Source organism: Aphidius gifuensis, linkage group LG2, assembly GCF_014905175.1.
Source record: "Aphidius gifuensis isolate YNYX2018 linkage group LG2, ASM1490517v1, whole genome shotgun sequence".
Lineage (NCBI taxonomy): Eukaryota > Metazoa > Arthropoda > Insecta > Hymenoptera > Braconidae > Aphidius > Aphidius gifuensis.
This window is the reverse complement of record NC_057789.1, coordinates 3580526-3596106: the sequence shown is the minus strand read 5'-3', so window position 1 is coordinate 3596106 and position 15581 is coordinate 3580526. Positions and strand designations below refer to the sequence as shown.

The 15581-nt window shown below is 24.1% G+C and overlaps 2 protein-coding genes across 2 annotated transcripts; both read left to right on the top strand.

The window, feature by feature from the left end:
- The first annotated feature begins 8030 nt into the window (after window positions 1-8030).
- On the top strand, window positions 8031-11336 carry LOC122849382. Its single transcript, XM_044148077.1, has 4 exons — window positions 8031-8179; window positions 9465-9926; window positions 10029-10906; window positions 11314-11336. Exons 2-4 carry the CDS (start codon window positions 9508-9510, stop codon window positions 11334-11336), a joined length of 1320 nt encoding a protein of 439 aa, XP_044004012.1. The 5' UTR covers window positions 8031-8179; window positions 9465-9507.
- Window positions 11337-11916: 580 nt separating this feature from the next.
- On the top strand, window positions 11917-12979 carry LOC122849381 (coiled-coil domain-containing protein 6-like). The gene is made up of 2 exons (XM_044148075.1): window positions 11917-12719; window positions 12796-12979. Exons 1-2 carry the CDS (start codon window positions 11917-11919, stop codon window positions 12809-12811), a joined length of 819 nt encoding a protein of 272 aa, XP_044004010.1. The 3' UTR covers window positions 12812-12979.
- Window positions 12980-15581: the final 2602 nt, after the last annotated feature.

Sequence of the window (15581 nt, the reverse complement as noted above, 5' to 3'; positions counted from 1 at the left end):
CAAAATTTGTCTATTCAAAAAAAGTTTTAGATTAAAAAACCATTCAACAAGGCAAACTGATTTTTCTTATTGGAAAAATACTTTTTTTTTTTTACTTATTTATAGCTACGTCAGAGTGAATGAAAATCAAACAGCTCGACTATTATGATCGAAATATATATAAGAGTATTATACTCTTGTTAAATAAATGAGAAAACTTTTCTTTTGCAATGAAAAAAAAAATATCTATATATGTATATATTCCAAGAAAATAGAAGAATAAAAAAAAGTAAAAATTGGTGGGTAGATTGTGAAGGGCAAAATGAAAAAAAAAAATAAAATAATTTGCACCCTAGTGCCTTGTGCTGTGGGGTATTTTTATTCTATATTCTATCGATATAATAATATCCAACTTACCATTTTTATAGATTTTATCTCGAAGCTATATTACATATTATTTGATCTTACAGGTGAAGAAACATTTTTATGACTTGTGAAATGAGATAAAAAATAAAAAAAAACAATCTAATTATAAAAATAAGAAAAACATTTTTTTTCTCATAACTTTTCACTTGAATGATTTTCATATATATTTTATTTTTCTATAATTTTCTTGAAATATTATTAATATTTATTTATCTTATTTAAAAAAATTTCATCTTAAATCTATATTGGAATTTTTTTGTCAATTAAAATTATTTCAAATCAATTTATTATTACAGTTTATTAAATATTAATTTTGTTTTTATTACCAAGTACTTGACAATGTTTAAGATGAATCAAGCCCTTAGGTAATAAGTTAAAATAAATTATTAATAGGTCACGTTTAATGGAGAAAATTTCTTGTGAATAATATTGATGGCCTTAAGCCAAATCTATACTAAAACCATTCTCACTCGACCACGTCTTCATGTCGAGCAATTAATTGGCCACCCTCACTTGAAATTTTCTTCTACTCGAATTATCGGATATTATTTTTATTATTATTATTATTACCTTTCTTCTCTTTTCAATCCAAAAACACTTGAATAAAATTAAATAAATGAACACTCTATTTTCTCTGTATATTCGTTACATTAATTATAATAAAAATATTTTAATCATTTCGATATTATTTTTTTATCAAATTATTATTTATTATTCAATATTTTTATCATTATAGTTATATTAACATTGTGATAAACAAAAAAAAAAAAAAACATAAATAACCCATTGAATATTTTTTTAGGGAAAATTGAATTTCAAAAATAATCTTATCACATCATTTTTTTATTTTCAAGTTTATCTTTTTTTTTTTATTGATAACCCAACGGATAATAATTTTTTTTTCATTCTTTATTCAATGTAGATCAGATAATAATATTAATAAAATGTAAAGGTTAATTGAAAAATTTTTTATTATTATCAATGATAATATATTGATAATAATAACTGTACTATATTTATTTATTTAACAACAAAATATTCAGGGGGTTTTGTTTTATATATTCACAAATTTTTTAGCTTTGCATTTGTTGTTAAATAAATAAATGAAAATTATCAAAAAAACAAAAGAATAGGAAAGTGATCTTTAAATTCTTCAAATTTTTTTTAAACAATTATCAAAAAATTTTCAAAATAAAAATAATATCCAGTACTATTTTTTATTTCATTTAGGTATTTATTATATAAATTTAATAATTAATAAGCAATTTATTTATTATCAAATTTATAAAATTTTAATATTTTTCATGGCTAAAGTTTGGGTATTTAAATAAAATATTAATATCATTCTATCATGAAGAAATCTAAAATCCAAGGGTAGTTTTTTTGTTTTATTTAAAAAATAAATATGAATTAAATAATTTTATTTTTCAAGGACAAGAAAGTTGTCCTGAACATTTTTTTTTCACTTGGATGTCATGTGTTTTCCAAATTTGCTTTTCCATCTGGACATCATGATTCGCCAAACGTGTTTTTACCTGATGTTCGCAACCTATGACTCATCTGCAGAGGGCGCAGTAAAGCACATAGAAAATAGAAATTTCTAGTCTTCGTCTATGGTATATAAAGGCCAGTCCTAGACGATTTCTAGTCAGTTTTTCTTCTGTTCGTGTCGTGTGATCATCTTTTAAAACGTTTTGGTTAGTCGAGTTTGGTTAGAATTTTTGGAAACTACCTCGTGGTTGCTCGGGATGAAAAAAAAATTTAAGAGTTCAATTAATAGAATAAATTCGTAGTTATTACGTCGGTTTGTCTTGGTTTTTGCAATTGTTTTAAATTGTTTTGTTGGTTAAATTTTTTTAAAAGTTTTTAAAATGACCTCGTGTTTTTTCAATATAAAAAAATAAAAAGTATTTAAAATAATTTTTCCGGTTTTGGTTAGTTTGTCTGATTTTTGCATAGTGAAATCGTTCTAAATTTTTCCGGTCGTTCGTTGGGTTAGAATTTTTTTGAAACCGCCACGTGCAGACAACCTCGTGGTTTTTTATTAGAGGAAAAAAAAAGTGTGTAAAAAATTGAATAGTGAAAGTGTTGGTTAAAAAAAAATTATAAAAAATAAAATTGCAAGTGTGAAGTAATCATAGTGCGCGATAGTGATTGATTACTTCAAAAAAGTGTTAAGTGTAAAAAGTGCCTTTTTGGATTAGAACGAGTTGTATCTTCATGGATTATTGCTGAGAAATTTACCTGGACATTTTCATTTGGATTATCGGAGATTACCTGGATATTTTAATTGGATTATTGGAGGTTACCTGGATATATTTGCTGTTTGCTGTAATAAGTTAAGTCCCTCTAGTCAGGATCCACAAAGTGTGAATAAAAGCCAGGATCACGACTGACTAGTTGTAATTATTAACCCATCCCGGAAAAGTGCTCTAATGTCCTTGAAGTTTCAAAAAATTGTTTTTTATATTTTTTGAAACTTCTCGTCGTTCCCAAATTATTTTTTTTTAGATTCATTTTGACTGATCAATATTCAATTTTGATGCCAGATATTTAAATGGTAGTAGTGTGAAAGTCAAAATGAATCAACCTTGTCTTCTCAAACAGAGTAGACGAGGGTGATTAGGATGTATTATAAACTATCGTGATAATTTATAATAGATAAATTATTACCCTTTTCCAATCGCGATGTATGTTAGTATTTAAGATTTTTTTATTTGACATTCTACGCACTTTTCCAAAAAAAAAAAATTTGTTTTGTTTAGTTTTTAAATACTGCTCCAAAAACTGATTCTAGAGATTGCTGAAGCTAATGGTTCACGTAGGAAATGCAGGGAGGACATTGGACAATTCCTAGATGATTGCTGAAGCAGATGGGCGATGAAGGAGGAGCAGGAAGGACACTGGACGATTTCTACCAGATTGCTGAAGCAGACAGTCAGTGATGAAGGTGCAGAGGGACTAGGTTGTACATTGGATGATTGGTAATATGGTAATGATAATATTGGTAACTGTGGCTGTGTTTAATTATTATTTTTTTGTTTTTTTGTTTTTTTTATTTTTTCGTTTTTTTTTTTTTTTTTAAACCCTTAGTACTTGCAGCTATAAGCGCAGTACAAATAATTCCGGTGATAAGCGCAGTTTGAATACTTGCAGCTACGTGCGTAATTAGCGTGAAGTAATCGTAGTGACTGATAGTGGCATGGTGAATTAAAAGTGAAAAAAAAATGTCCTATCAAATAATATAAACGATTACTTCAAAAAAACATTCCGTATTATTTTCCCCGTATTTTTTCATGCGTGTACTTGCAGCTAAAAGCGCAGTACGAATACTTGCAGCTGAGAGCGCAGTGCGAGGATTTGCTGCTACGAGCGCAATCTAGATATTTAAAAACCGAATCGAAATAGTTATAGCTGCAGCTAGGACTTGCGAAATGCGTAATTTTATAGTGGAATAGGTCTATTGGAGAAACCACTTTAAAAAAAACGAGTCAAACGTCTTACCTCCTGGGTGGCTTGGAAAAGACACACCCCACGTAGAATTAAGAAAATAATTATTTATTTATGATTTTATAATATGTAAGACAAAAAATGAAATTTCCTTGACAACTGTATTTATTGTATGTATTGTATTTATTGTATGTATTGCATTTATTTTATTTATTGTATTTATTTATTGGAAACTGTATTTATTTAAAATATTATCAAACATGAGATGAAAAAATATGAAAAATAAAGGGCTTGATTTTTTTTCACATGAGTGATGTGACAAAGAATTGATCCACGATCAAAGTCTTGAAATATCTCAATGCAAATTTCTCTATTATTAAATATTTTTATCACAGTGAAAAAGGTTATCGCCAGAATTTTTCTATTCTGTATAATATTATCTTAATGACAAAAATGAAAAAAAAAAAAAAAATGAATATAAGAAAATAAATTGTTTATATAAAAAAAAAAACATATATGAGCTTTATGAAGGATATTCTGAAGAATAAATTAGTCGATGAATTTGTCTGGGGTCAAAGTTCAAAAGTTATTGACCTTCAAAAGAGCAAAGCAAAAAAAAAAATAATGTTATCATATTTTTTCTATTGACTAGTCGAAAATTAGTATAGAAAAAAAAAAAATTATAGCTCATCACAATCACCAGAGAAAAACTTTTTTGTTGAGGTTAAAGAACTTTTTTTTTTTTTTATTTTAATATTATGACTTTCTTACCTTCGTAAAAATATGATTATCTATTCAGCCATGATAAACTTGACATTGAAAAAAAAAAATATTCGACAAGTTGATAAAGCTGTCTTGAAAAAAAAAAAACAAAAATTATCATATGACGTAGTTGAATATTTTCAAGGTTTATAATTTAAACAATAAAAAATTCGAATAATAAATTGATAAAATATAAATTTTATAATTTTAAATCAAACAAATAAAAACAGAATTAATGTAAAATTTTAAAATACATTTTTATTTAATTTAAAATATATTGAAAAATCTATAAATAAAAAAATATTCAGTTAAATATCACAGAGATAATTCAAGCTCAAATAAAAATAATAAGAAAAAAAACCAGATTCACTTTTTTCTATCAATTGTTCATCTTCCATTTCGGTAAATGTGACACTATCATCTTCAGCAAGTAAAACAACATTATTCTCTGACTGATAAAGCTGCCATTTTGTCATACAGTAGTTAATTTTCTAGAAATAAAAAATATGCATACAATTTTCTGTTAAAATGAAATATAAAAAATAATAGATGGATTTTTTTTATTCTTATATTTTATTCGACTAGTTAGACTCAATATTTTTGTCTTTTTTATATCATTTTCTTCTTACAAATTTCACTCAATACATCTTTGATAAATTTCTCTTCAATAAATATAGAAAATAATATAATTTACCTCACATTGTCGAGCAGTTTTCTCATTGAGACACCAATATTTTTCATCTTCACAGTTCAAGTATCTTGCAGCTGATAAATTAATACTTATTTGTAATAAAAATAATATGAAAAATAATCTAAACATGGCTTTGTGTTTATGATTTTGTTTAGAAATATACATATATAAATTTTGATGATGGAAAGTTAAAAAAACAAGTTAAAAATAAAATCAAGAACAAAAGTTCAACAGTGATAACGATTGATAACGTTGTGACTTTTTTTAACTTTGTGGATATTTTTTTGACTACTTTTTTTATAAATAGTACAATAAAAAAAATAAATAAACAAAAAATAGAAATAAGTCAAGGTTATTTTGTAGTTCTATGCTGTGCTTATCTTTTGTCACTTATCGTTATCACCCAGCCAGAATTTATTATAATGGTATCTGATAAGACTCGTTGTCTTGTCATTTTTATATATTTTTTTTTTCGTTCTACTAGGGAATTTTTAAACCTCATTAAAATACGAAACACACCGCTCGATAAACTTCATAAAATTAAAAAAATATCAAATAAAATGAAATTTAGAAAAAAAAAAAAAAGAATATTCATGTTTTTTGAAGAAAAAAAATATATTTTTACTTTTACAGGATAAAAAAAATATTTGTCCCTCGTGTATGCTTTGGGCTAAAATCAACGAAAATAAAAAATGTAAATTTACATATCAGAGTGAATAAAAAAATATAACATTTAAAAAAAAAATAATAATAATAACAATTTTGTCGATGGATATTGACGGAAATAACGTTGAGTGCTTCTTGAATTTTTTTTTTATTTTTTCATCAATATTTTCGAGTTATTGAATATTGTTAAAAATAAAAAGTTTTTAGAACAAACGATAATTCATGAGTAAATTTTCCGAGGGTGACAAAAATGAAAAAAAAAAAAAAATTAATATTTCACTTTTTTTTTGTTTTTTGTAATATAAAAAATTTTTATTAATAATTAAAATTAAAATTAGTAATTAAAGTTAAAATTAATAATAATTGGAATTGTTAAAACAATGATTTCTTTTTTTCTTTTTTCTTTGTTCTTTGTAAAATTTTTATATTATTTATAAAAATTTCTTAAATGATTTATCGATATGTGTATTTAAAAATTGATCATTATAAAATGTAAATATGACAATTTTCTATAGGTCATTATTGAAGATTGTTATTTTGAAGCTTGTATTTACCTTTAACCCTTCGCAAACAGTAGTGGAGAATTGTCATACTGATGGTTGTTTAAATTAGCTGGTAAGTGTTAGGCTACATTGTGTATATCAATGCTCGAATACAATACATAACAATACACAATACATTCAAATACCTTGAAAAGCATCTTGTCCATCTATTCACATTGTTAAATTCTCAACACTATATCAAAAATTCAGTATCACATTTCCGACCACATTGTTTGACCACTACATCTTTGCCTTCAGTTACAAGTGATGGACTTTGAGTGGCAGATTGTGTTTATGAAAAAAAATAAAATCTTATTTCTAAATTAAAAATTTTAAAATACAATTTTAAAGTTTTTTGACCTCTGAAATTCTTTATATTCAACCTTTTGAAATTATTAACCATTTCTAACATTTTTTGATTTGTGTAAAGCATCTAAATATATTTATTTTAGATTTATTTTTTTCGTTGTTTATTTTTAATATACTTATTTATTTTTCCAAGAGATTAATTGTGAAATTAATTTACAATTGTTCTATTTACATAAACATACAGAGTAAACAACAACACTGTAAATTTACCAAATCTTTGATATAATATTATTTTATATAAATTAAGGCAAAGCCAGAGCTTAAAATGACTTGACACACAACCACCTTTGTATAATTTAGTAATCAGCGTCAATCAATTTTTTTCATTTTTTATTTATCTACCGATCAAAATACTATTATAAAAATTTATTTTCTAAAAATAAATTGACAATTAAGTGCATTCAAAAATCTGCATTATGTAAATTTTCTTAAATAAATTCTTTTTTTGATTTTTAAATGGGTCAACAAAATTGCAATCAATTTTTCAATTATTCATTGACACTATTTTCTGTATTTACTAATGAAAATATAAATTAATTTTTGAAGTTAGATTAAATATATTTTTTGGTATTTATTCATCTTCAAAATGAACATTATTCTTGTCGCGTTTTATGCAAGTCAAGATACACGATTTAAACAACACGCCAAAGGACCAATTAAAATAATTAATTTTAATTTAACAACAATAATTACAATTAAAATTAGAAATTTAATTTACCTGAAGCTTTATTTTTTTTATTTCTGGTGTCATCTTGCTGTCTTTTATTTTCAATAAACAGTTATTTTTAATCCACAAAAAATATCACTATAAAAATAATTTAATTTATAAATAAATTTTTTTTTATACACAATTATTGTTCAACAATAATTATAAACAATATGTATTTTTTTTTTTTTTTATACAAACAAAGGCTCATTTGTTTACTAACACGTGTTTTGATTACATTTATCTGCTGGCTCTGTTTATATTTTTTTGTTTTTTTTGAGGTCTCTGGGAATCCCACATGACAGGAGAGCGCCGCGACAGTTTAGCTTAATTATATTGTAATCATGGTTTACATGAAAACTGTCGCGACACTCCTTAAATTATATTATTAATTTTATTTTCATGTAATGATAATTTACGAATTTTTCGGCCTCCCCTCTCTTGTGCCCTGCTAAATTCGCGAAATCAGTTGAGAAAAAAAACAACAGGGTGACAATAGCGACATTAGTTTTAAAAAAAAAGTTGAGCGTCCGTGCATCTCATTATTATTATCTCATTATTATTGAAATGAAGCTGAAAATTAATTGAGTAAGTAATAATAATTGAAAAAAAAATAATAATATAAGAATAAATTGATTTTATAGGTATATACCTATCAATTATTAATATTTTTGTCAATCTTTATATTGATATTTTTTCTCTCTCTTCTCATTTCTTGAAAATGCTCCGAAAAAAAAAAAAAAAAAAAAAAACAACAGCCAACGGTTGAGTCGCCATTTTATCATTATTGCAATAATTAATGAAGCAAGGGTTAGTCGTGTATAAAGTTACTCCGTGTTTATCCTGTTATTTATCAATAACTATAGTCGTAATATATTGTAAAAACATAATTAACTGATACTTTTATTCATAAACATTATTTTAGTGCGTAAAAAGTGAAGAGTTTCAGTCAATTAATTGTTTTTTTTTTGAGTAAGTGATTGAGCAATTTTTATCTGATCTTTTGTCCTGCTTCTACGTATGTATTTATTATTCTCTGTCTTTATCTGTTTTATTTATAATTTTATTTTTGATAACATAAACAAATTAAGATTCGTTTCGCGATAAATATTATTTATGTCGGTGAAATAAATTTAAATAAATATATTTTGTACACTCGGTAGTGCAATTTTTTTTTTTTTTTTTTTTAGATTTTTTATCATTGTTCATTTCATATACTATCGAACGTTGCCTATAGATTCCAAGAATTGTGACTTGTTTTTTATGCTCATTTTTTTCAACGAACATGTCTTGATTTTACTCTTTTTTTTTTTTTTTTTATTCTTTTTATAAACGTTTGAATGATTTTTTCTATTTTATCTTAATTTTTTTTTTCTCATTTTTCTAACACTCTTATGCAGAAAAAATATAATTAATGTAATATATATTTTAATTTTTTTGCCTCAGAAAATAATTAAATCATTAAATTTATAAAATTGCAAACAATTGAAGAAATTAAAAATCAAAAACATCATAATAAATTAAAATTATTATCTATTTTATTTTTTTTTTTTTTTTGGTGAATAAATTTTTTTAATAAACCTGAATATAATGTCGGAATTTTCCCTATTTTTTTTACATTCTGTATGCACAACAAGCATCAATAATGAAATTAATTACTGAAAAAAAAAAAATTATTAATACAAATATTTATAAAATAAAAAAAATATAAAAAAATAAAAGATAAAACATTTTAATTTTTATTACACAAATCAATTAATATTTTAATTTTTTTTTTATATTTTAAATATGATAATTAAAATATACAATTGTTTTATCTTTTTATTATTATTATTATTTTTCAAATTAATTTTTTTTTTTTGTGTTATTACAGATTCCAAAGATTAATTTTTCTGGAAATCAGAAAATCATTAAAAATGTCAGAATCAAATAATAGAAGATCAACCAGACAATCAAGTCGTATGCAACAACAAAAAGTACCAAGACGAAAATCATCGCCATCACCATCACCACCACCACCACCACTAAAACGACCCAGATATTTGGACATCGTAGATCCAGATACTGATGATGAAAATGATAATACCATCACAAGTCCTGCTTTATCTCAAAATTTACATGATAATCATACAATCAATAAATTATCACAAGAATTAAAAAAACTCAGTCAATCTGATGAAGTTGCCAATAAAATGGATTGTGATGATGAAGATGATATAGAATTATTATATCATGAAATTGATGAAATTGAAAAAAGACAAGATACTGGTACAGCTGATAATGTTATTGTCAAAAAACAAAGAAGTGAATTGTCAACATCATTAAGTCAAGCAAGGTAAATAATAATAATAATAATAATAATAATAATAATAATAATAATAAAATAATTAAAAAAATAATAATAAATTTTTTATAATAATAAAATAAATTTTTTTAGTAAAACATCATGGGTTGAAGTCTGTTTATCACAAGAAAATACTACACAAGCAAACAACACAACAAATTTAACAACAAGTGATTCAAATGTTAATGTGATTGCTTGTAATACAACAACGACAACAACAGATGCAAATAGTATTGATGAATCATTTAAAATACCAGTTGTACCAGTACAACCACGTGCACCTTCACATTCAAGATCTAAATCACAATGTTCATCGTCATCACGACATTCATCATCATCATCATCAACAAGATCTTCATCAGTTGCTTCATCTAAATTTTCTCAAAGTAATGCAAGCACTGCAAGTACTGCAAGTACTACAAGAAGAGGTAGACAAAAGTCAGCAGCTGAATTAAAATTTCCAGATATCAAAAATATGAAAGAACAAGTTATTCAAATGGGACTGAAATCTTTACTGGGTATTAATAAAACACCAGAAAATAATTATAAATTAGAATTTTATAATAGATTAATTGATAGTGTTAGAAAAATTTCAAATTGGAGTGTTGCCTCGAGTCATTTTATTGAATTTTTAATTAACCATAAAGGTGGTTGGATGGTAAATGATATAATTAAAAATGGAGCATTAACAAGTCTAACAAATGCTTTCAATATAATGAGAAGTGATTGTAAGATTAAATTTGATGAAAATTTAAAACAATTACATAAAGAATATACAAACTTACGACCAACTCCAATCAATGCAGACACTGAAAAAATACCATGTAAACATGATACAAAAGGTTTATCTAGGATTGTGGCTAATGTTTGTAAATCATATTGTACAATATTTCAAACTAATATTACAACACATTGGTATCAACGATTAATTAAATATATCAAAATTATGATGGACAAAACATATGCTGAAAGTAAAATTATTTTGGATGATTTAATTAATAATGGAATAATTCCAGATGATCCATTATTCCAAAAATTTAATGATTTAAACTATAAATTATTAAATAATAAAAAAGAATGGTATTTATTTATAAAATTTTTTGTTGAAATACAAAAGAAAATTTTAGATTTTGTTGTTGTTCCAACGTATAATTATGGGTGGCAACATATACGATTGAGTACTTCAGCACTTCGTGAAATAAAAGAAAAATTAGATAAAAAGACAAAAAAAGAAATTTCAAATATTAGTAATGACAATTTATGGCATGAAATGTTTAATATAAATCCCAATACAATATTAGGAAAAAAGTTTGGGTTATCAGCAACCACTAATGGAGCTGAAATTTCATTGTTATGTTATAAAAAAAAAAAACCACAGCAAATATCAGTAATGGAAATTGATAAAAATTTTGAACAAGAAATTAGTGAAGATAAATTGGAAAAAATTACTATTTTATCAAATTACAAAATAAATGATATTAAAAAAATTAAACCTTCAAGGTATATATCTATTGATCCAGGATTACGTACTCCAATAGCTGCAATAATATTTGAAGATTTTAATAAACTTGATGATAAAAATGAAGAAAGACGATATTGTCAAAAAAATTCAACATATAATTATAAATGTAGTTTCTTTCGTAATGAAAAAAAACGAAAAAAAATTACATCAATTGCAGATAAACGTGTTGAAAATATTGTTAAAATGGAGGAATTTAAAAATCTAAATTTAAAAAATCCATTAAACTATGAAATGAATTTAAAATTTCGTCTTTTGTGTTATTATGATATGCAACATATTTATGGTCAATCAAAAAAAGTTCAACTTGGATGGAATATCAAAATTCAAAAAAGAAAAACACTTGATCGTCAAGCAAATTTTGTTGCATATGGAGTTGGTTCAAGAAAACATTTTAAAAAAGGAAAAATTATGGATGAAGAAAAAAAATCTAAAAATATCAAAAAAAAAGAGATTAAAAAAATGAAAAAAAATAAAAATGTTGCTGTTGGTGATGCTAATGCTAATGATGCTAGTGGTGATAGTGCTGGTGGTGGTGGTGGTGGTGGTGGTGCTCTTGTTGTTTCTGCTGTTCCTGCTCCTCTTGCTCCTGCTGTTGTTGGTGAAAGTGATAATAATAAAATTAAAATAACAAAACATCAACAAAAAAAAGAAAATAAAGTGATAAAACAACAAAAGTTGGCTGAAGAATATAAAAAAAAATTTACTCCAGAAGAATTACTTCAACGATCAGAAAATCGAAAACAAGAACAACTTAAAAAAAAAATGTATAAAAAATTGAGAGCTGAAAAATATGCTGAAAAATCAAAAGAATTCTTAAAAAAACAGCTTGAAGATCGAGAAGCAAGGGAACAAAAAAAATTATTTTATCAAGAAAATCCAAATTATCAACAACAACAACTACAAGACAATACCAATAATAATAAAATATGGACAATTGTATTTATTGGTCAAACAAAAATAATGAAAAAAATGAAAGGTTATCGTAAACCACCATTGAGACAACTGGAAAAAAAATTATTAATGCTTGAAAATGTTATTGTAATACGTGTTGATGAATACTATACAACACAAAATTGTAGTTTATGTTTTCAACAAGCAATTGTAAGCCAAGCTGGACACAGATACACATTTTGTCCACATTGTAAAATTACCTGGCATCGTGATATAAACGCTGCCAGAAATATTGCAAAAATTGGACTTGCATATTCAGGTATTAATCCAAATAAAACACCAAAAGATTTTCCAACTTTTGACCGTAAATGGTATGTATTTATTTCTGTTTTTTTTTTTTTTAATTTATCAACTAATACTAATTTATTATTTTTTAATTAATTTCAGGCGAAAAAAAAATTAATATAATCATCATCATCATCATCAACTATCAGAAATTGAAAATCAGGACATCTATTAATCGATATTTATTAAAAAAATATAATACACGAGAATTTATGTTATACAACTGATTTCAATTTAAATTTGCGATACCAGTCTTAATCGTACTCGTTAGCCTGTATAGGCTTGGTTGAAAAAACCACTACATCATCTTGTCATAATAAAAAGAAAAAACGAAAAAAAAAATTATCTAAATGCAAAAATCAATGCTGATTAATAAACTCTCATCATTCAATTATTATATTTATTATTTTATTATTTATTAAATAGTTTATTCATAAATTGTCATTATTTTTAATTTAAATTTCAAGAAAAAATTTAATTTTTTAAACAAAAATTTAGTTGAATTCGACAGAAAAAAATTCGCGCAATTTGATAAAAAAAAAAATATTGTCAGCATTAAAATTAAAATTTATTTAACAATACATTTATAATAGAAAAAAAAAATATAATAATAATAAAAATGAATCACGAGTAGAGCTCTATATAAATTATAAATATATATTTTTTTTTTAATCAATAAATGTATCCTTTTTTTCACCAAGTATAAAAATAATAAAGACTTTGATCTTTATTAAAAAGTTCAAGATAAAAAATGATATCCAAGATGTAATTTTATATTTTTTTTTTTATTCTTCTTGATGTTTTGAAAAACTATATTTACATGTTCTTTAATGTGTAAGCTTTTTATGTTATGATTATGAGTGAACCTTATTATTGACATTCAAATTAACGAGACGGAAAAAAAAATAAAAGCACAGTGATGCACTCAAGCTCGAGCAATATAATTATTTTTTTCTTTTTTTTTCTTTCAATATTTTGTATAGGTACCTACAGAAATTTTTTTGTTGAAAATAAATGGAAAAAATTGAATTTTTCATGTGGAGGACTTAATCATTCATAAATTCTGGTGTACATGACGACTGAAATTTTCGAAAATACTGTAAATTCTCTTTGAAATATTTTGTAGTTTCAAAAAATACTGATAATTCTGAAATTAATTTTTGAATTCTTTAAAAAATTTCATCTAAATTTCCTAAATTGTTCAATCTGGTAAAAAAATATCGTGGGTTCGATTTTTGTCGTATTTTTTTTTCTAGTTTGAGAAATGAGCGGAGAAAAATAAAAAGCCCATTTAGCCTAGTGCTCGAGGCAGTTGCTCAGCAAACATAAATACTCAATAGACAATTCAATTTCAATCAGGGACACTGTAACCAAGTTTTTATATATACAAGAAAAAAAAAGCTAAACATTACTTTGAATATATTATCGCTGTCAGAAGGGCGGTATGCCAAAAATAAAACAATCGAGACATAAAAAAAAAAAAATAATCAAACTCTTTTATTGTAAATGCAAATTTAAAAAAGGAGAAAGCAAACAAGTCGGCTTTTTTGTGGCAAAGTCAATCAAAAATAAATGAAAAAACAAAATGATTATATTTTTTTTTTTTTTTGGACATCAATAAATAAATAAACTGAATTTGACAGGTTGGAAAATTCATTGATACATATTCAGTGAAATTTATGTTAACCGAAAATTATCTAGCATCAATATCTGACATTTATAAGAAAAAAAAAGTTGTTTTTTTTTAAATTTTTTCTATCCGTTATAAAAAGAAAAAAAATAAAGAAAAATTATTATCATTTTAAGTATCTAGATAGAAAATAAAAACAGAATTGAATAAATCCACTTGAATTATATTTTGTTGAATCATTTTATTTGAAAAGTAGATAAACCATAAAAATAATAAAAATGGATTTATCTGTGCATTTCATTTACCTTTTTATTTTTTGCAAAGTAAAAAAAAATGATACAGCAATTTTTTTGACATTTAAATTGTCGTTTAATTATTGTTATATATTTTTTTTGAAGCTTTATATCTACAAATATAACAAAAAATAAAAGACAACGATTAAAAAAAAATATGTAGGTAAAAAAAAAGAAGGAGAAAAAAATCTACTTGACGATGAGAGACAAGTATTATATCTGTCATTTATGCAAGCTGTTTTATAATATTTAAAAAAATGTTTTTGTCACACAAAGAATATAAAATAGTTATGCAAAATAGGTTGGTGAATTCACTACCATTTATTATTATTTATTACTGTCTTTCAACTTTATACGCTTCACATATTCTCTTTTAAAGATTATAAGCAAATTTTCATCAAAAGCTTTTTTTTTCTATTCATATCGCTTTACAAGCTATTATAAGAAAAGTTAAATGTAATAAGTGTCGAACACATACAAACTTAAATTAAACTTCATCATATTTAATTTTTCAAGTATTAAGACAGTATCTCTGTAATAATCCGAGCAAAAACTTTATCATCATGGAACTTGGTTTATTTTAAAAAAAGCTCATTTTATAAAAACAAAAATTCACTTGTTTTAGATAATCGCAGTTAGCCTCGTAGCGATTTGTAATAGAATTATTATAAATAAATAATTCAATTAATTTTTCATGTGAATAAATAAATTCTATTGCCAATTTTTATTCTTGTTTTCCAAATTTTTATAATCGTCAAATTAAAGTCAAATCGTTACGTTTTTTTTAGAAACAAATTATCTTGAAAATGTATTTTAAAATTATTCATTTTATGGTGTTTTATAATAAATTATTTATCGGGGTATTTAAATATTCCTCCACGTGTATGAATAATATTTAAAAAAAAATTTAATTATTAATTTTTCAGTATAATTTAAAAATAATATTGCAAAAATTTAATTTCTGA

Coding starts and splice junctions, on each gene's coding strand:
- LOC122849382 (XM_044148077.1), top strand. CDS start 9,508: ATGTCAGAATCAAATAATAGAAGATCAACCAGACAATCAAGTCGTATG. Junction 9,927..10,028: donor ACATCATTAAGTCAAGCAAG/GTAAATAATAAT, acceptor AAATTTTTTTAG/TAAAACATCATGGGTTGAAG. Junction 10,907..11,313: donor GGACAAAACATATGCTGAAA/GTAAAATTATTT, acceptor AAAAAACCACAG/CAAATATCAGTAATGGAAAT.
- LOC122849381 (XM_044148075.1), top strand. CDS start 11,917: ATGAAAAAAAATAAAAATGTTGCTGTTGGTGATGCTAATGCTAATGAT.